Here is a 22,364-nt window from a genome sequence, read left to right as displayed (position 1 = left end):
CAGAGACCGCCATGGTTGTGGCCAGAGGGGGGAGGGGGGGTGGATATAAACAGGAGCTGCTACCTCATCTTGGCCAACATGCCTTCTGGAGTTGTCGTTCTGCGTGTTCTTATCATACCAAGCAGCAGAACAGATAACTCAAGCAAGTTGGTCAGTTTAAACTCAAGAGAGAACATACATATGAAATGTCCATTAAAAGCATAATACAGCTTGTTGGTCTCTTTAACGTATATAGTACTTAGAAAGATTATATAATGACCAAACCACACATCAGAAGATGGGGGAGACGACAATGTTTTGGTCCGTCCTGGACCATTATCAAGTGATTGTGACAATCGACTTGATAATGGTCCAGAACGGACCGAAATATCATTGTCTCTTCCTCTTCTAGTGTGTGGGTTGGTCATCATATCTTCAGCCACGTTATTGTGACTCATTGACTGCACAAAGATGATGTACATGAATAAACCTTCCAGAGGTCTTTCTAGGCAAGACTGAGAGTTCCCCAGAGTATCCATAGCACAAGAATCAAATAAAAAATGTTATTCACAAATGGTTGTACATTTATAATTGGGCCTGTTTACATGAAATTATGGTACATTATTTACATAAGAGTTACAATAGCAGCATAGCTAGTAGTTGTTATCATTATAAATTGTACAGTTTTGATTGGCCTGGCAGGTACAACTTTCTTGAAGCCCTGCAGAATGTGGAACCTGCTCTAACTAAGCACGATCTAATCAACACAGCCAGTAGGATCAAGAATTGGGAAGTAACGAAGTGGAGAGCCTAAGAAGAACTAATAGAGATTTTTAATCTAAGGATGTTTAACAGGTACTAAATACAGGTGCATATTTTTGCTGAGATACTTTTCAAATACTGTACTGTAACAGAATATTTAAAATGATTGTGTGAATCATTATAAAATACTTAAGCTAAAATATTGGCAGTCAAAGGTCGTTTAAAGGCAAGGTTACTGCAATTAAGAAGAAACAAAATAGAATAGATAATAGCAAAGTATATAACTGAATTAGAGTATACAGTGAAAATGATGGAAGGGGTGGGAGGGGTGGTGGAAGGAGAGATAGAGCAAGAGAAAGGGGAGGAGTGAGAGGAGGATGGAGGGAAGAGTGAGAGGGGGATGGAGGGAGGAGTGAGAGGGAGAAGGGATATTTATGGACAGACAAAATACTCTAAAGTGTAGACAGGGTTGACAAGGGCAGTTCTTCAAAACACAGGGGGGACAAAGAGCAAGGAGTATATGCTTGAAGAAAGCTGAACATCCAGATGAAACAGAAGGCAACACAAATAACAGGTGAATGGGTTGTGAGATAGTGGAGATTGACAATACAAGAAGGTTTATATGCAGGTATGCTGAGTACTTTAACTTGGTCGAGTCTAGAAAGACTTTGATTTTGATAGTCTTTAGGGACTTTAAAGTTGGATAATGTCACAATGAGTACAACTTAACCACATCAACTTTGATGCACTTCAACTGCCATCTAGTGTACCAATGTTCCTAAGTTTTAAGGAAACTAAGCTAGTGACTAGTTTAACTTTACAGCCTCTAGTAAATCTAGTACACCAATGCTGTTCAGTTTCTAATACCTTAAGCTTGACCTATTTAACTTAGTAGCAACTAGCTTCAGTGACAAGTGCCAATGTTATTAATTTTAATGTGTTGTAAATAATGTTGTAAACAGCTGTTGTTATGTGTGATAAGTTTACCCCAGTAAACTGGTGCTGTTTACTGCTGACCTTTACTATATCCCAACACAGAATAAAGTTGTGATTTAGATGAGGCCAGGAGTGCCCACTATTGAGAAGAGGAGGTCTACACCCCAAGCATTTCATGGGGATCATAACAACTACATTTTCCCTATTTGAGACGGGACCCAGAGCAAGAACTTGGCTCCTCACAGAGGCACAGAGAGCATGGGACAAATATTGTCACCCTCACCGAAAAAGTATCCAAATAGTCCGCAAAGCTTTACAGATAACTGCAAGGTTCATAGGAAGTGAAACCAAACCGACAAGAATGACTCAAATGAAAATGATTTTGCAAATGATTCATTCAAAACAACTAGCTTGAATCCGCTAGTACCAATGGCCACCGCTAGGCGACCAGGAGCCCTGGCCAATAGCTGGATCCATGGTCGATCCAGAACTGATGCCCGACAAACCAATTAACGTGGTAAGGGGGAAGGGAATCAAAGAGCTTGATCAGGGCTCTATCAAAAAGTGGTGTTTCATTGAATTTAATGCTGGTTTTCTGGAAAGAGTCTCTTGTTGGGTTCCTAAAGCTAACTACCACAGAGGATAAGGCAAACGAGGAACTTACCAAGGGAGGTAGAACGACAGCAGGTGCTTGATCAAATAAGAGATGGTGGGTCCCTGAAAATAACTAACCACAGAGGATAAGGCAAACAAGGAACTTACCACAAAGGAAGAAGACCACAAAGCAAGAACTGACAAGTGTTAAGAGGGGTCCTGAACCTGATGGTCCCAGCAGAGGCAAAACAGGCATAGTTTAGGATCTCGCACAACTGCTAGATCAACCGATGAGTCACCCAAGGCCAACCAACACCAGACAGTGATGATGATGCATGGAGAGCAGAGCAGGAGGAGGCAGGGAAAGACATGCCTGACTGGGAATCTCAAACAAGGCCAAACCAGGTCCAAACCTGTGACAGAACCAACTTGGACTTCTGCCAATTCACCAGGAACCTAAACTTGGTAAACTGGGAAAGAACCAGATATCTGGTCATTTTTAAAAGTGAACTGGATGGGGTAGGGGGGCCCAAACCAACCAGTTATTGAGGTAAATCAACACATAAACAACTAAGAGATGCAGCCAGGTCACCACTACCCATACTTAGTAGAAATTCAAGGATTCAGATTCGAGCCAAAGGGCATGACTTTGAAGTGGCATGATTGATGACTCATAACAAAATCTAACCAGCCCCAGAACCTCAGATGAATTGGGACATGCCAGTACACATCCTTGAGGTCCAGGGACACCATCCAAGAATCTGCCTGCAATGCCAGATGAACTGGAGTCAAAGTGGTCATGTGGAAAGTCAGACAGGGAATGAAACTGTTCTGTCCCAAAAATCAAGAATGTACTGTAGGTTTGCCAAGTCCCACTTAGAGACTGAGAACAACCAGGACATCCACAAAAAAGACAAAGTCATTTTAATCACGCCTGAATCCATGTTGTAATGACCACATGCAGCTGAGGAAAAGACTCCTGATCTTACAGACCCAAACTCAGCAGAGGGGATGGGGGGTCTGACAGACTCTACCAAAGGCTAAGGAAGACAACCCAAAAGACTGCCAAATCATAGAACCAAGAGCTGGCAAAATGGGCTAGATACTCTTTCCCCATATTACCATCAAAGTGGGTGAACCACAAAAAGGCCAGCATGTAGAACCACAAGCAAAACCATTATTCCATGACATGGAATGGCGACATCAAGCAGAAGAGGTTACTTCCAAAGGATGCACAAGCCCTAGCCTATGGGATACCTCCAAGTGGCAAAACCCCAGTGGAATAACATCCAATTAATGGGATAACAGCCCACCACAGCAGTGAAAAGAATGTGAGCAACAATGTTCTCAGGAAAGAACAAAGGCAAAAAAGGGAATTCAGTAAAAAAAAATTAACGACCAGGCTGAATCTGAAGCCTGGGCCAACACCGCATGTCAACATGTGAGATGAGCCAAGTAAAATGCTGCCATCAACTCCCAAATGAGAGGGGTAAATAACTTGGGCAAGGCCCCCAAAGCCAGAACTGCAGGCAAGAGGGCCTCCACACCCAAGACCAAAGCAAGCAAATCCATGCCTTCACAAAGCTTGTCAATAAAAAACTCTGACAGCCCAAAAACACATGACTGTCACCAAGTGGTATGTGCCCTGTGGTCCTCTGCAATAAGGGCTCCACAGAGCACAGGCACTGCAAGCACACACAGCACAGAAGCACATGGAGTTGCTACTTGCCCCCATGTCCTTGAGAAGCACCAAAGCAAGCAAACAGTCCTTGAGTGGTGAATAAGGAGTACTGCCCGAGAATGCCTGAAAGACAAAACCCACGTCTTGCCAATTAAGTGTTCGCATTCGATAGAACCCATGCCAAACCCTTAGGGATGAGTGGTTTGTCTGCCAGCCAGGATGAATCTGGGACCTAAATGCATGTTAATGAAGCAAATACAGTACTCAAGAACAAAAAAAGAAGCCAGTGTACTCAGTACTCTGTACTCAAAAATGTACTTAGAGTACTTAGTACTCTGTACTAGTACTCAGAAATGCTTCTGAGCACTAAGCTCAGAAGCATAGGTACTCAATGTGACTTGGCGACCTGATGAGCAAAACTAGGTGAATCAATGATAGCAAGCAAAGCTGACCTTGCAGCTGGCCAACAGGGCTGCCAGGCTGCCTGGTGGTGGCCATTGGTACCAACATCTTTGAGCTAGTTACAAGTGAATGCCTTGTTATGAATAAATTATTTGCCGAATCATTGGATTATCTTGATGTTTCATTTCCTATGACCCTTGCTGTTGCCTGTAAAGATTCGTCAACTTTCTGGATGCTTTCCCTGGTGAAAATTATAATTTTTTCCTGCTCTCTGCACCTTTGTGAATGAAAAGGGGGCCCCCAGGTTCTGGCTCTGGTGTGAATTAGGCCAAACAGTACTCCTGCGACTGATGTGATCCAATAGTGGGGAGCCATCTCAACGAGATAGTTTCAGGAAACCACCAATGGGCTTCTCTCCAAAAATTAATTACAATGGTTATACAGTAATGAAGAACTTTAGTGAGAAAATGTAAACCAAATAATATTTGAGGATGTAGCTAAAGATAAGAAATTACAAAGACAGGAATGGTGCAATAAGCATATTTTTCTAAATGACAAATATATACTATTTCCACAGCAGAGTTAACAATGCGAACATGGGAAGCTCACACAATACTTTCTTAAAACAGAGCAAGAGATTTACAGTAAACAGACTGATGAGGGCTTTAAACTGACCTTCTTAATGATAGCAGTCATCTCATGAGCTGATCTTGGCGTTCCTCCAACTAACTGTCTCGTGCACGTGTCTAATGTAGCAGCGTGTCCTACAAGCAACACTGTACCACCTGCAAAAATTAAGAGGCTAACTATTTTACTTGTACTGTACAAAAATGTCTTTCTTGTACATGAAATAAAAAATGAGTAGATAGATACATTAAATATAACTATTCAGTAATTTGATGTCGAGTTGAAAGATCAAAGAAAACGTAGGCAATTAGAACACGTTTACCGTGAAATAACCAAACCCTACTTCTAACAACTAAAGTGGCAGCAGCATATGCACTTTAAAATTGTGAATTATGAAAACTTGAAACATGATAACCTTGCAAGTGTGTAACTTTAATGGGTGGATATACAAGACTTTGATGAATCTCTTAAGTGACCATATAAATAAAAAATAGTGACATACATTGAGCATGCAGCACGTTTAGCAGGTATGACTGAATAGCCTTTAGGCATCTAAAATGAAACTTAACTACTGATTGTTTCATTACTCTTATGTCCTTGGTTTTCCCTCATATTGTTTGTCTTCTCAACATCATAGCATACTTTATCCCTTTCCTGTACATTTGTATATGACATAGATGCAGTCAATACTGTACAAACTAAATTGGTAAACACCTTATCAGGAGACTAAATAAATATAAATAAATATATAAGGATTAAATAAGGATTAAACCTCAGAGTAAAAACATAAAATATTTAATCTAATATTTATTTATATTTAAAAATAAAATATTTAAAAACATTAATATTTAAAATATTTAAAAAGCAAATTTAATCATGTTGGATATGTATGTATGTATGCATGCATTTATGTATGCATGCATGCATGCATGTTTCAAATCTGAAAGTACAGTAATTCAATGGATCATTCTTGACATACCAGAGTATTCCTAAAAATTAATAAAAACACTTGAATGTACCCTTTGATGGAGATCCCTAAATGTTTACATTCACTAATGATGTATAAAACATTTACACAATATTCTTAAAGCAGAGCATACCTTGTGCCTGGGTTGTATTGATAATACTCTGTGTAACGTAAGCATTTCTACCGTAATACTGTTCACAACTCTCGTGGGTATCCTTCAGTTCCTCTTTCCGAATCAGAGGATCATAATTAAGGCTGATATTGAATCCTGAATCAGTTAACTCATCAAGAGTCATCCATATAGGCATTCCATCATGGTACCAAGCCAACCACTCAAAAAGCCCAGGTTCAATGTTGATTGGCATTTGCTCAGCAATACCTAAGCCTGCCAGAGTAAAGAAAATGTAAATAATATTTAAAGTAGCTCTTTTGTATCATTCTTATATTATACCTATACACAATAAAATCCCAAGACCGTGATGTATCTATGAGAAAATATTGAAGCCGTACAGGATTAAACACAAAGGTATATGGAATTGGTGCCATAGAGCTTATACCATTAGTGATGCTACATTAATTTGTGTATCATGTAAATATAAATACAATAATGTATAGTGTTACAACATGTATAAAAACAGCCTCTTCACTGCATGTGGCTAGTGAAGAAAGAATCTGTTTTCTCATCATGATTTTGTGAAAGTACAAGACCAACAGTATGGCATGGCTATTTTTGTGAGCTTGTGTCTCTTGGCAGCTTTCCTATCCTATATTACCTATTATTAAGTGCCAGCCTGATTAACATGTGATGAAATGATGAAAATAAATGGGACACAAGGGGTAAGAAGCCTGAGGTGGGGAGAAACTAGTAAACATTCACGTTTTAAAACAGAAAATTCCTTTATTGTACTAATTTGTGATATCTGGGAATATTACCCTTTATTCCTAAAGGTTTTCATTTTATACAGAGCAATTTTATATAAAATGCCATTTTTAAGAGCATAATTGCTGTACAGTACGCATTTTACGTAAGTACAGCATTTACTGTATAAATATTTTATGTAGCAAAATATTGGTGCATTATAGAAAATGTAAAAGACATAAGCAATCATCAGTTTATTCCCTCAATATAGAAAGTGTAAGGATAATGTGTTTTAACCTACCTTTAAGTATATTGGTACATGTTTGAACACAGCGTAATGAAGGCGAACAAAAAACATGGTGCACCTCCGTTTCATTTGCTTTCATAGCTTGTCCTACAAGTGTTGCTTGCAATAAGCCAATGTTTGTAAGAGGACAGTCCTTATAGAAACTGTGGGGTGCCCCTTTACGTTGAGGGAGCGTCTCGGGCATGTTAAGATCACGTCGTTGATAGTTTCCTGCATAAAGATAATGACAATAAAATTATTTGTTGACAATCCCAAATATGTACATGTCTAGTGCACGTGTGATAGGCTATAATAATTCCTTTTGTTGGGGACAGGAAGCCTGTGAATATATAATAATTATAATAATAACTCATTATGTTGGGGAATAGGCAACCAGTGTATATATACATGTTAGGCCTATATCGAGGTTTCCTCGGTGGTTGAACTATTGACCCTCCCCAAGATGCAACCCCACAACAAGCTGAATAACACCTTGTTACCTATTTACTTTTAGATGAATAGGTGCATTAGGTGATAGGGAATGACAGAAAATAACAAATGTTTACGAGCTGCATATTTTACCAATTCCCCTTAGAGTACAGAATACTAGAAGGAATGGAGATACTGTACAGTGTAACTAAAACAGTATATCTGCATATGTATTACTTGCTCTATAAATATATTGCCATTCAGCAAATTTCTGTTTAATGCCAATTTCTGTTCACTTTGTCAAGCTGCAAAGAAAGGTTAAGGGAATGCAATCTAACAAGTGTAGGAGTAAGAACAGCTAGAGGAAATACTATCAATATGAATAAATTATTAAGGGAAATACACATGACTGATAAAAAGAGCCTTTGCCTATATTCCTTTAACTGAGGGAAAAGCAAAAGTGGAAGATGGAAATGAAAAAGGTAAAAGTCTAAAGAAAACACTTATTCATTGAGAATTCTCCACTAGTGGACTGCACTGAAAAAAGTAGCAGTTAATGTCTTCATCCATACCTTCAATAGTAAACGTGCAATGAAATAAAAATTACAATAATTTTATAAGTACCAGGCATAAGGAGGAGGTTCAAATAGATTTAGGTATCATGTGTCATAAATACCAATAGGTAATCACTGATATCCCTGACTACACATGATCCTGCCTATGAGACCTATAGGACCTTCTCTGAGAAAACAACCATGTGGTCTAGTTTGGAAATAATAAAAATATGTTAGTTTGAACATATTATACATTTTAATTTGATTATAACAAGAAACATACCTGTCTCATCAAAACAGAAGCGAATCCAATCACCAAAGGTGAAATCTACTCTTTCACCATGTCTGGCAATAATAATTTTGCGTGGTCCATCAATTGGAAATTTATAGAGAGGCCCCTCCTTTTTTGGCTTCTTCACCTGAAATTGTACATTATGTATGTAAGAGAAAGGTGACAGAATGAACGAAGAAAAGTATAGTACATGTTTACTTTAATTTGTGGATCATATAATGAGTCACTCCGGTCCAACACAGTTAGGGTGTTAACACCACATGAGAATCACTCTGAGGGGGTGAGGAAGGGACAGCCCCATGTCTTGGAGAACTATCAACTTAATAAGTAATGACAAATTCACTAAAATTAAAAAACTGAGACTGAAAAGAGGAGGCAGTAAAATGAGGGCTTGTCACCTCTACCACCTTCCTTGTATGGTAGCATTGCCAGCCAGTGGAGCTGGGTTTGTCTCTTCACAAGTTTCAGAATGACTTTTGGTTATTTTTTAATTGTCATGAATCATTTGGAGGTAATTTCAAGTAAATTTTAAGTGTTTCTGGCAATCAGATACCTTGTGGTGGATTGAGACTTGCTCTTCACAGAATGTCATGCTTCTTAGAAGGGGAACAAAAGAGTTTGAATAGGGTACTTATCTACTGTAGTATTAGGTCTCTCAGAGCCTGACACAAGTTGTGTGTTCTATGAAAGGCCAATGACATGAAGAATAGGAAGGATAATGAGGGAGGCTTGCTCAAGAGTATTAATTTTTCCATTCTCATTTCAAAAAGCACATGGAGCATATGCAATCACAATTGCCACCTTTGCTCTTTCAAATTTGAATATCGCAAACAAGCCCTTTGTACTGTGGTACAAAAAGTCCTTCATGGTTACACACAATAATAATAATATACTGTATTGTAATAATGTTTTATTCATATAACAGACTGTACACTGGACAAAATGAAGCGGCTACATAATGTTAAAGAAATTGTACATTATATAAGGCCACTTGCTAAGCACAGCATTTTGGGCATTACTGTAATTGGTATTCCCTGTCTTTCCTACTATCATTTTCCTTAACATTAAAGAGTTAATGTAACAAAATATTTAAACAAATGTAACTAACCTTGGCATATAAGGCATCTAAGACTTCCTGCTGAGGAAGAGGAGGTGACTGTGTGGCCTCTAGTGATGCTTGACGTGAATGTAGGCGATCCATAGATGATGATTCTGAGAGAACTTCTGTCGAGCGTCGGGAGCCCTCGCTATTTTCTAAAAGGTTTAACAATGACAAGGAGATTGGGGGCGGCGAGGGAATGCTGCAGTTTCAAGTCCTTCTCGGCCAGTACTGCCTATGACTGGAATGGCTCTGTTGAGGATGTGAAGACACAAAAACACACAGTAGACAACAATTTAACTCTGTAAAAATATGATACAGTAATCTCGACAATACTGTAGTAAAAACAAAAATTTAAATGCCCCTTTCTGAGCAACACCTTGGTAGCTATCGATCTTAGTCCAATGCATGGATCTGACCAGGTACTGAGATTACAGTAGGCTCCCCAATAATGGTTTGAGGAGCTCATGGAAGAGAATATTATCATCCCTACAGAAGGAACTGTTCACAATGACACACAAAAACCCTTCAAATACTAAACATTCCCTATAAACAATGATCTTAAATCCAGCATCACCAAATCATTTTGAATTAATGAACTCACTCCAACTACTACCTCAGTCACCATCAGGTGGCAGGCCTATTGAACCCAAGGATCGGGGAGAGTTGACTACCTCATCTTAAGCTCAGTCTGCCGTAATCTTGGGAAAAGAGATTAAGGGAAGAGAGCAGGGAGCCATGGAGGGACTGCTCAGAAAAGGGCATTTTATTTCCATTGCCCCACCCACTTGTGCCCATGTTTCATGCCCTCTTGCCTGACACTTGCCTAATTGTGCTTGTGGATGTTGAACTTCATTTCATTAGTCTCACCTCTCAACCTAAGTTATAAGATATTATAAATGTGATGCAACAAATTTTGTACTCTGAAACTTTGAATAGAACCATGTGATGATTACCTGTTGATTACCTGTTTTCAGGTAATCTGATTACCTGAAAGTCAACATAGTAGGTATGAATGGGATCTCGCCCACAAACCACTACTAAAAGCCATACAAATTGCTATATATTTTTTATTTGAGTGTTATTAACCAGTAATTACCACTAGAGATACTATTTAGCACTTTTTCATTTAGTGAACTCTATAAGAATGCTAATGTTATGATTATTAAAAAACAGTAACTGAATGTTACTAATATATTATTAATCTGTGATCATTCTAACACCTAACAAAATATTAAGTACAGGTAATGGAATACAGTACATATTGGTCTTTAAATACTATAATATTAGAGTATACATCCTAGGTATTATGGTAAAATTTCTGGCATCAGTAAACCTATAAATCATACATAACTGTATTTATTTCCCATTATCGGAGACAGGAAGCCTGTTTAGGTTCATTGAAGTTTTCCTTAGTCAACTACTGCCCTCCCCAAGATGCAACCCACAAACGTTGTCTAATTCCAGGGTGCCTACTTTACTAGATGAACAGAGGCATCAAGTGAAAGCAAAAGTGCCTAAAACTCTTTGTCCAGCTGCAGAAATCAAACATGTCACATTTTGGCTGTGAAGCAACTGCACTGACCACTGTGCAAGAGGCCTATCTTTTACCATGCCTGTATAACAGATAAACATGACAAAACCATAAGAAATCCCGATCAGAGATACCTAATAATAAATATAAACAGCTAAAATAGGCTACTTCTTCCTAAACCAGTACCTTGAATATAACAAAAACATTTTATATAAATTTAAAAAACCCATAACCACTCACCTATGAAGTGTCCAAGCATCTGACTCAGCTGTGCGTTCTATGTAATTAATTGGTAAAAATCCTGTTGAACCTGTGAGCCAAGATGTTCCTTCAACCCAACCATCAGGTGAGGACGCAAGACAATCTCCTTTAACATACACAAAATCTCCAATTAATAGTTCGAGCTCATCGGGATCTCGTGGAACGTGCGAATATAAGACCTTGTGCACCTGAGGAGAGGGTGCGAGAATATATTCCGATTCTGTGTTTCCATAAAGAAAAATGTCAACTGTTAAAACAAAGGAATCAACTCACAGTATGAAAGTATGAATGTGTGTGAAGTGAAACGTATGAGTAACAGTGATATTAGAAATAGATTGCTTATCTTGGTAAGAGTGATATCATACCTGATAATGCAAATAACAGGACGTACATATTTCTTACCAATCATTTAATCATTTTGTACTAAACTAAATGTATACTGTATTTGATTCAAGATTCTTAAAAGTATTAAAAAACTAATGAAATTAAAGACCACAGTTATTAAGACTTTATTCAATAACTGTGGTTTTTAATCTCCAATTGAACAGCTGTACCTAGTACCTACATGCCACCAGTAAAATTAATTAAGCAGGTTCTATTCTACAACATTAGTTATTCCAATCCACACATTTATTCTGTACTGTACATGCAGTATATTAACTTTGCATTGGTATACTGTACAGTACTTAAAATGCTCTCTTTGAAGTACATTTTACTAATCTTTTCATTACAGCAAATGTTTTCGTAACTGTACAGTACAGTACGTGTACTTGATATAAGCCTAACATGTACTGTATGTATAAACTATCTACTTGTTCCCCAACACAATGAATTATCATCATTATTATTATTATAATTATTATTATATTGTCAATTTTTTGTACCACAACCAACATCATTATTATTTCTACACACACTATATATCAACGATGTAATTTACAACAGAAACTTCAGCTTACCTAATTTTAGTCTGTCTTCGTGTTTATTACTGTGGATCTTGAAATGTGTACCTTTCGAAAATTTACCTAAACTACTCTCCGGCTGCCTGGATTTCTGTCCAGATGTGGCAAAATTGTCACCAGACACAATTCTGGCCGGATGACCCAAATATCTGGTTCAGCGCCGAACTCACAGTACAACCAAAAATGTGTTCTGTCCTTTTATTCTCACGTTTGAGAAAAAGCTCACGTGAGCCCACGTTTTCTTGTTTATATTTACATTGCTAACATTTTTTTTGTTATATTTACCATTAAGCATTATAGGACTCAAAATGGTTAAAGGGTATTGAACAAAGAAGGAAACCTTTTACATACAAATAAATGGAATAGGTAAGACCTAGAAATTGACGAAGCTAATTCGATTCAAAATTTTAATGTAAATATGAAAAAAGGACATGAATTAAGTCATTGAATTATGGGTGTGGGTGTCGGGGAGTGGGTGTGGGGAGTGAGTGTCGGGAGTGGGGTGTGGGTGTCGGGGTGTGGGTGTCGGGGAGTGGGTGTTGGGGAGTGGGTGTTGGGGAGTGGGTGTGGGGAGTAGGTGTTGGGGGTGGGTGTGGGTGTGGGGAGTGGGTGTTGGGAGTGGGTGTCGGGGGGTGGGTGTGGGTGTTGGAGGTGGGTGTGGGTGTCGGAGAGTGGGTGTCAGGAGTGGGTGTGGGTGTCGGGAGTGGGTGTGGGTGTCGGGAGTGGGTGTGGGTGTCGGGGGAGTGGGTGTGGGTGTCGGGAGTGGGTGTGGGTGTCGGGAGTGGGTGTGGGTGTCGGGAGTGGGTGTCAGGAGTGGGTGTGGGTGTCAGGAGTGTGGGTGTCAGGAGTGGGTGTGGGTGTCAGGAGTGGGTGTGGGTGTCGGGGAGTGGGTGTGGGGAGTGGGTGTAGGGAGTGGGTGTCGGGTGTGGGTGTTGGGTGTGGGTGTCGGGGGTGGGTGTCGGGGGTGGGTGTTGGGGAGTGAGTCTAGGGAGTGGATGTCGGGGGTGGGTGTGGGGAGTGGGTGTAGGGAGTGGGTGTGGGTGTCGGGGAGTGGGTGTGGGTGTCGGGAGTGGGTGTGGGGAGTGGGTGTAGGGAGTGGGTGTGGGTGTCGGGGGTGGGTGTGGGGAGTGGGTGTGGGTGTCGGGGGTGGGTGTGGGGAGTGAGTGTAGGGAGTGGGTGTTGGGGGTGGGTGTGGGAAGTGGGTGTGGGTGTCAGGGAGGGGTGTGGGTGTCTGGGAGTGGGTGTGGGTGTCAGGAATGGGTGTGGGTGTCAGGAGTGGGTGTGTGTGTTGGGGAGTGGGTGTGGGTGTCGGGGAGTGGGTGTGGGTGTCTGGGAGTGGATGTGGGTGTCAGGAGTGGGTGTGGGTGTCGGGGAGTGGGTGTGGGTGTCGGGGAGTGGGTGTGGGTGTCTGGGAGTGGGTGTGGGTGTCTGGGAGTGGGTGTGGGTGTCAGGAATGGGTGTGGGTGTCAGGAGTGGGTGTGGGTGTCGGGGAGTGGGTGTGGGTGTCGGGGAGTGGGTGTGGGTGTCTGGGAGTGGGTGTGGGTGTCAGGAGTGGGTGTGGGTGTCAGGAGTGGGTGTGGGTGTCGGGGAGTGGGTGTGGGTGTCGGGGAGTGGGTGTGGGTGTCGGGGAGTGGGTGTGGGTGTCGGGGAGTGGGTGTGGGTGTCGGGGAGTGGGTGTGGGTGTCGGGGAGTGGGTGTGGGTGTCGGGGAGTGGGTGTGGGTGTCGGGGAGTGGGTGTGGGTGTCAGGAGTGGGTGTGGGTGTCGGGGAGTGGGTGTGGGTGTCGGGGAGTGGGTGTGGGTGTCTGGGAGTGGGTGTGGGTGTCAGGAGTGGGTGTGGGTGTCGGGGAGTGGGGAATGGGTGTCGGGGAGTGGGGAATGGGTGTCGGGGAGTGGGGAGTGGGTGTGGGGAGTGGGTGTCGAGAGTGGGTGTCGGGAGTGGGGAGTGGGTGTGGGTGTCGGGGAGTGGGGAATGGGTGTCGGGGAGTGGGGAGTGGGTGTGGGGAGTGGGTGTGGGGAGTGGGTGTCGAGAGTGGGTGTCGGGAGTGGGGAGTGAGTGTCGGGAGTGGGGAGTGGGTGTCGGGAGTGGGGAGTGGGTGTGGGGAGTGGGTGTGGGGAGTGGGTGTGGGGAGTGGGTGTGGGAGTGGGTGTGGGGAGTGGGTGTCGAGAGTGGGTGTCGGGAGTGGAGAGTGGGTGTGGGGAGTGGGTGTGGGGAGTGGGTGTGGGGAGTGGGTGTGGGGAGTGGGTGTGGGGAGTGGGTGTCGGGAGTGGGGAGTGTGGAGTGGGTGTGGGGAGTGGGTGTGGGGAGTGGATGTCGGGAGTGGGGAGTGGGTGTCGGGAGTGGGGTGTGGGGAGTGGGTGTGGGGAGTGGGTGTGGGGAGTGGGTGTGGGGAGTGGGTGTCGGGAGTGGGAGTGGGGAGTGGGTGTCAGGAGTGGGGGAGTGGGGGTCGGGAGTCAGCAGAAGGCCAGGGGGTACTGTCGTGTGTGTGCCAACATACGCAAGTATATCAGGGTGTAGTAGGTAGGCCTACAGAGGGAGAATAAGGATGGGGGGAAAAAAAAAGTGGTGTCACTAGGGGAGAGGCGGACCTTACGCGTCCTCCTTGAACTACAGAGATGACACGACTGAGACACGTGGGGGCGGGTCCCCTGGCTCACAATTGTGGTGGGGTGATGGCTGTCTGGGGAAGGGGGGGGGGGGCCGGAGGGGGTATGGGGTGATGGCTCTCTAGGGGTGTGGGGGGAAGGGGGGGTCAGGAGGGGTGATGGCTGTATGGGGATGTGGCGGGAGGAGGGGGGGGGGGCAGGGGGGGAGGGGGTGATGGCTGTCTGGGGATGTGGGGGGGGGGGATTGAGTGCAGGGGGTCGCGTCGCCAATTATAAATAACACAACACATTTGTATGTGTTCAAATACCCGTCTATTTACCCTCTATACATCTATCCATCCATTTACTCATCTTTCCATCTATCTATATGTCTATCTATCCATCCAGCAGTCTGTCCACACATCCATCCACGTCCATCTATCCACATATCACATCACTGTGGATATATGGACATCCACATTTCTATCTATCCATCCATATTTCTATCCATTCACTTATCCATCCATATTTCTATTCATTCACCTATCCATCCATATTTCTATCTATCTATCCATCTATCAATCCCTCTATCCGTCTATTTATCCGCCTATCAATCCTTCCATCTACTCATCTATCTAGTCATCTACCCATCTATCTATCCATCTGTAATCGTCTATCCATTCATCTACCTATGCATCCATCTATCTATCCACTCCATCTACGTCCTCCCCACTCCCTCTTGTCTCCCCCCCCCCACTGAACGGGGTGAGAACAGCTTGAGCTGCTTCATCCCTTTGTGTGTATGTATACCTCAATAAACTTATTTCAATTCCCCCCCCCTCCTGTCCCACCCCCTTCCCCTCATCCCCCTCTCTCTTGCCACCCTTCCCCTCATCCTCCCTCTTCCTTGCCATCCTTCCCCTCATCCTCATTCTCCCTTGCCACTCTTCCCCTCATCCTCCCTCTTCCTTGCCATCCTTCCCCTCATCCTCCCTTTCCCTTGCCACCCTTCCCCTCATCCTCTCTTTCTCTTGCCCTCCCTCCCTCTCCCTTGTCACCCTTCCCCTCATCCTCCCTTTCCCTTGCTACACTTCCCCTAATCCTCCCTCTTCGTTGCCACCCTTCCCCTCATCCTCCCTCTCCCTTGCCGCTCTTCCCCTCATCCTCCCTCTCCCTTGCCTTCCTTCCCCTAATCCTCCCTTTCCCTTGCCATCCTTCCCCTCATCTTCCCTCTCACTTGTCACCCTTTCCCTCATCCTCCCTCCCACATTTAGGGTCCTGATAGTACAGTCGGGTTCGTTCTAGACTTCCAAGCAAGAATTACGGATTTAAATCCCGGATGGGACAGAAATGGTTGGGTGCATTTACTTTCACCTAATGCACCTGTTCACTTAACAGTAAGTAGGTACTCAGGAGTTAATCAGCTTGTTGTGGGGTTACATCCTGGGCAGGTCAGTAATTTGACCTTGGGGGGGGGGTTCAATATAAGCCTAATGCATATGAATACACCCTGGCTACCTGTCCCCTGATATAATGAATTAGGAAATTAATTCAAAATTGAAATCAAATTAGGGATTACAGGAATTGATAATCAGGAATTACAAATAAGGGGTAGAGTTACAGGAAAGAGTGAAAGAATGGAAGAGCAATACATACTGTATTGCAATAACAGAAACGAAACTGACGAGTGTTATAGGAAATAAAATCTTCCCGCAAAGATTTCAAGTAATAAATAAAGATAGGGTGAGAAGGGGAGGAGATAGTGTAGTCCAGCTGCTACAACTACATTGGAGCTTCGAGGAAGTGAGTGTCAGAGGAATCTGATCAGCAAGAGTATGTACTTAGAATAGCAACATAGAGGAGCATGAAGACATGGTGATTTACAATCTCCCACTAAACAACAGAAGTCCTAGGGAAGAATATAATAAATGCAATTAGACTTGCCTGACATTAATACAAAATGCAGCCATGGTGTCAAAGGGAGTGAAACCCAGAATGTTAATACTTGGGAATTTCAATCACAGAGAAATAGACTGGATAAGTAAAGAACCTCCATAGAGGTGATGAGACATGGAGCATTTACCAAATCCTGGTGTCTGTTTTGAACATCAGAGGACCTGGGTGAGTCTTATAAAGGTTATTCTAGGCACAAGGGCAGGGAAAATTTCCAGCCAAGGCACTGTTTCCTTGATTCAATCACTACAGGATGCAACAGCCAAGTCTAGTTTTGGTCTTACCAAATTGTAGCCTATGATAATCTCAACAAACACATCCAGTATTGTACAAGTGAATGAAGTATTATAGTACTAAAGAAATATAATACAGCAAAGTTATAAACAAATAGAAGCAAAATCAAGAATAGATACTAATAGTAAAACATAAATCAAATGAATTCTGAACCTGAATGGGGTAAGAATTTGTACCAGCAACTGCAAGGCAATTTACAGCAGTTATCTTGAGGTTATCTTGAGATGATTTCGGGGCTTTTAGTGTCCCCGCGGCCCGGTCCTCGACCAGGCCTCCACCCCCAGGAAGCAGCCCGTGACAGCTGACTAACACCCAGGTACCTATTTACTGCTAGGTAACAGGGGCATTCAGGGTGAAAGAAACTTTGCCCATTTGCTTCTGCCTCGTGCGGGAATCGAACCCGCGCCACAGAATTACGAGTCCTGCGCGCTATCCACCAGGCTACGAGGCCCCCCAAGGCAGTACCTACCTCATTTCCAAGAATTCGTGTGTCCCTGGAGTACAATCGCACCTCCCATGTAGACAGTGCCCTTGGCTCCACTATATCCACCAGAGATTCAAGACGAGAGAATTGTGATGGCGGAAACTGGTAAGCTAACGTTAGGTGTAACGCTTTTGTTGCTGCTTCACCTGTGGTGCCTGTTAGAAAGAAAACAAAATCAATATAAAAAGTATAGGGATTTATTTTACATGTGCTGTTTCGGTTTCCCATATGTAACTTGATATTTGGACTTTTACTAAGAAAAGAACACAACTAAGTGCAATAGTTTGCTTGAAACAATAATTGTATGTGTTAGCTACTGTTGTGTGTCATCGCTGCTGAGAGTAGAAATTCTTAACACAAATGTACTAATGCGAGTTGACATGCTAAGAATAGGTAATGTTTGAAACAATTCATACTTTAAATAATATTTACTCAAAATTTTCTGAAACCGAATGCCATCTGTTTAGTTTTGTGCCTTTAAGCTAGGAAGGAATGCTGCAGTCATTAACTTAAAATTTTGTATATAGTACCAAGTAATCATGCTGCACTTTCAAAGACATTTACTGGGAAACTGGTGATAAATGTGTTTGTACAAGATCTGTGTATGACTTGTGTATTATAGTGACTTTGCCTAATTCTACATGTGCATGTTACCCAGAGCATACCTATTTAAATTATTACCACAACAAAAAATTATCAAGAGACTGAAGCTGTAAATACATTATGAAATTATTTTAGCATGCAGGTCAAAAACTTTTATTTGGCTAAGTTAGGGAGCAATGCTATGGTGGTTGTTAAGCAGAAGGTTTCACTTTGATCTATTAGCACTGTCTAGAAAGCACCAGGAAAAATGTTTTCATCCTATATGACACTTTGCATGCATTTTGGGGGCTTAAAATAATTCAGTAGCTTGCTCAAATTATTTTTTCAGTAAAAATATTTTCTCTCACTCCTCCAGTACTGAGAATGAAGTGCTGTATACCATACTAGCTTATTAGCAAAATAAATTAAAATGCAGTACATAAATTATAATAGGGTACAGAGCAATCCCTAAATCCCTGAGTACAGACCCCCTTTAAAATATACAGTAGAACAATCTTCCTAATGGTACATTTTACATAAATCAATTGAGAAATTAAAAAAAAATTATATTTACTATTAATGTACTGTAATATAAATAGAGTAGCAAATATTCTTAAGAGATTTTTAGTTAGAAATACTACAAATACTGCACGAACAGTGCTTAGGTGCAGTCTCAGAAGTTGAAGACTAAATACACACTTTATATAAGAAAAAATTACAACATTTTAGTCTGTCACAGACTTAATGAGGAGAGATCAGAGGTGAAACTCCCGAGAGGTGAGAAGCAAATATCTCGGATTAATCCCAGATTTTCCTAAAACAGATAATAAGGGTTTATGTCAGAACATTTGCATAATTGCACAATCTTAAACAGAACATGGACAGCCCTCTTTCAATATTACTAGAACATAGCAATTGACATGAATTATTAGGTAAAAAAAATACTAGTTAACCTTCCCCAGGTATCTTTGTTAAAACAATTGAAAAAATATAAGTGTAAGAGAAATGCAGATAAAATATATTCATAAAAACTGTGAAAAAACTGAGGGAGAAGAGTGGTTGTGGGTTGCACGTGTACGGCAGAGAAAGAAAGAAAGAAAGAAAAAAAAAAGCATGTCTTCCAGCCCATGTCGGGCTCTCACCAGCTCTCGCAAACCCCCATACCATTACGTCCTTCTTTTATGGAGTGATAGACGCCAAGAGGCCTGAATAAAAACAAATACAACTGGCCACTACTGACTGAGGAGAGAGGGTGTCAGTCTTAGTTGGTGTGGCAGCAGCTGGATTGATAGCCATCAATTGAGGCAGCATTGGTGGTAGTGCCACAGGTTACCTGGCTATCAACAATTGTCAGAAGAGAATGTTGATGGTTAACATTGCTTAACTATTGATGGGTAACATTGTTTAACTGTTGATGGTTAACAATGCTTAACTGTTGATGGTTAACAATGCTTAACTATTGATGGGTAACATTGTTTAACTGTTGATGGTTAACAATGCTTAACTGATGATGGTTAACAATGCTTAACTGTTGATGGTTAACAATGCTTAACTGTTGATGGTTAACAATGCTTAACTGTTGATGGTTAACATTGCTTAACTGTTGATGGTTAACATTGCTTAACTGTTGATGGTTAACAATGCTTAACTGTTGATGGTTAACAATGCTTAACTGTTGATGGTTAACAATGCTTAACTGTTGATGGGTAATATTGCTTAACTGTTGATGGTTAACATTGCTTAACTGTTGATGGTTAACATTGCTTAACTGTTGATGGTTAACATTGCTTAACTGTTGATGGTTAACATTGCTTAACTGTTGATGGTTAACATTGCTTAACTGTTGATGGTTAACATTGCTTAACTGTTGATGGTTAACATTGCTTAACTGTTGATGGTTAACATTGCTTAACTGTTGATGGTTAACATTGCTTAAACATTTCAGTGCTTCCACTGGAAGCACTGAAATGTTTAGTTTCACAATGACAAAAGTGGCAGAATTTATAATGACCCACCTAACCTTTCAAGGCCAATACCCATTAGTTCAAGAAACATACATTATCCACACTTAACTACGGCCAATAAACACTTTTGAAGAAAGCATCCAAATATCTTGGATTTAGCATTTAAAGCTAAAAGATATCTTAAATGCTGAAAGTATTTAGGATAAGGCAGGGTTGAGCATACATATGGTACCTAGCATAACATATGAAGTATAGTCCATGAAATGGCAGGAATTCTGCTTCTTGATGTGACTGTACTTGTAGCTTGTAGCGCTATCAAGTTTGGAGGGTATTATGAAATAACAAGTGGTACTCAATATCTCGAATCTTTATTTCCTAAAACATTCTCTCATCATATCCAAGCAAATGCCTCACCACCCCATGACAATGAGAAAAGTAGTAATAAAGTATTAGTTTTTGGTTTTCACTGTGAATGACTGATATTTATTTATAGTTCCATTTTTTTCAATTTGTGCAAAGTGTCTTTTAACTCTTTGTAATTTCCATTAGAAAATTTAGTCACCAAAATAATTTACATTTATGAATTACAGAATTCTTTTCTCCAATTCATTAAAAATGTTTTAAATGTTTTTAGCTTGGCTTTCTAAAATTTATCATGTCATAATAAACAAGAAAGACATTTCTTTATTTTAATGTCAGAACACTTTTCATTTTATGCAGCTTTATTTTGAATTTTTTACAAATCATTCTCAGCTGATCTACAAATGATTCCATACATCTGCTGCCGACGGCATATTTCTAAATTTAACAGCTGCCTATAACCATACTTCTGCCCTGCCTATTGCATCCTTGTCTTTCTAAATTATCCCCATTTCTTGTACAAGTCTATAGACTCATTAAATTAATTAATTTTATTATTATTCTAATTAAATTATTAATTAAAATATCTTATGAACTTATATGGAATTTGATGGTACTAATAACTAAGCAGCAAGAGGTGATTCATTTTGAAACAATTTCTGGACAATACATTCAGTACTGTGTGACTTATACCATGGAAGTTACCCTCAGCAGTGGCTGGTGGCTGTGTGATGCTTCTTCAGATAAAAAGAAGTTCTCTTTAATCCTAATATGTTTCATTTTATTTCTTCTGGAATCCTTATTGTCACATTTCTTTCTTAACCACAATCATCCCCTTTCTTCTGGAATCCTTATTGCCCATTTCTTCTAGAATCATTATTGGTTATTTCCTCTGGAATCATTATTGGCCATTTCTTCTGGAATCCTTATTGTCTCAGTTCTACTGGAATCCTTACTGTCTCAGTCCTTCTGGAATCCTTATTGTCTCAGTCCTTCTGGAATCCTTATTGTCTCAGTCCTTCTGGAATCCTTACTGTCTCAGTCCTTCTGGAATCCTTATTGTCTCAGTCCTTCTGGAAATCACAGTCTCAGTCCTTCTGGAATCCTTACTGTCTCAGTCCTTCTGGAATCCTTATTGTCTCAGTCCTTCTGGAATCCTTATTGTCTCAGTCCTTCTGGAATCCTTATTGTCTCAGTCCTTCTGGAATCCTTATTGTCTCAGTCCTTCTGGAATCCTTATTGTCTCAGTCCTTCTGGAATCCTTACTGTCTCAGTCCTTCTGGAATCCTTACTGTCTCAGTCCTTCTGGAATCCTTATTGTCTCAGTCCTTCTGGAAATCACAGTCTCAGTCCTTCTGGAATCCATAGTTTCAGTCCTTCTAGAATTCATAGTTGCCATCCTTCTGGAATCCATATTGTCTCAGTTCTTCTGGAACCTTGCTGAAATCCTTGCCTCATTTCTTCTGCAATTCTTATTGTTTCATTTCTATTAAGACATTTACTTTAAAAACATTTCCCAAGCATTTCCATCACTGATCATTCTTGCTCCTTACAATGTTAAACAAATGTAGTGTCAGGTAGAGTATTTGCTAGATATCTGTATATGATGATTGTCCAGCCTGTCCTTCTATGATTACAAACGTCAAGAAACTGTCGTAGTAAGGTTCCTTATCCTTACCTACCTGAAGACCAAAAACAGAAAATGGGACAGTATGTAAATTTTGTGAGCCGCTACCATTTTCTAGAACGACAATTTTTGGCCTTATGTAGAGTATACGCCAAAATGTAACATTCTATTAGGAAGACGGGTTGGACTGTCACCAAGTATGCACATAAAATGATGCAGAAATAGAAATGCACAAATATTAGGAAAACTATCCCCCTTATGATACTTTGCTTCCCCCCATAATGTTTCTGCT

At 41.1% G+C, this 22,364-nt stretch overlaps 1 protein-coding gene across 1 annotated transcript in view; it reads right to left on the bottom strand.

Moving 5' to 3' along the window:
• LOC138366621 (ecdysteroid-phosphate phosphatase-like) overlaps window positions 1–22,364 on the bottom strand; it is a 35,539-nt gene that overhangs the window by 5,323 nt on the left and 7,852 nt on the right. The window contains 8 exon segments of the mRNA XM_069327765.1: window positions 5,030–5,139; window positions 6,082–6,333; window positions 7,109–7,324; window positions 8,360–8,495; window positions 9,477–9,658; window positions 9,661–9,719; window positions 11,242–11,450; window positions 17,525–17,694. Coding sequence (XP_069183866.1) covers window positions 5,030–5,139; window positions 6,082–6,333; window positions 7,109–7,324; window positions 8,360–8,495; window positions 9,477–9,658; window positions 9,661–9,719; window positions 11,242–11,450; window positions 17,525–17,694 — 1,334 coding nt within the window.

This window comes from Procambarus clarkii, chromosome 20, assembly GCF_040958095.1.
Source record: "Procambarus clarkii isolate CNS0578487 chromosome 20, FALCON_Pclarkii_2.0, whole genome shotgun sequence".
Taxonomy (NCBI): domain Eukaryota; kingdom Metazoa; phylum Arthropoda; class Malacostraca; order Decapoda; family Cambaridae; genus Procambarus; species Procambarus clarkii.
Note: the sequence above shows the minus strand (reverse complement) of the source record. Positions and strands in the feature narration are given on the sequence as shown.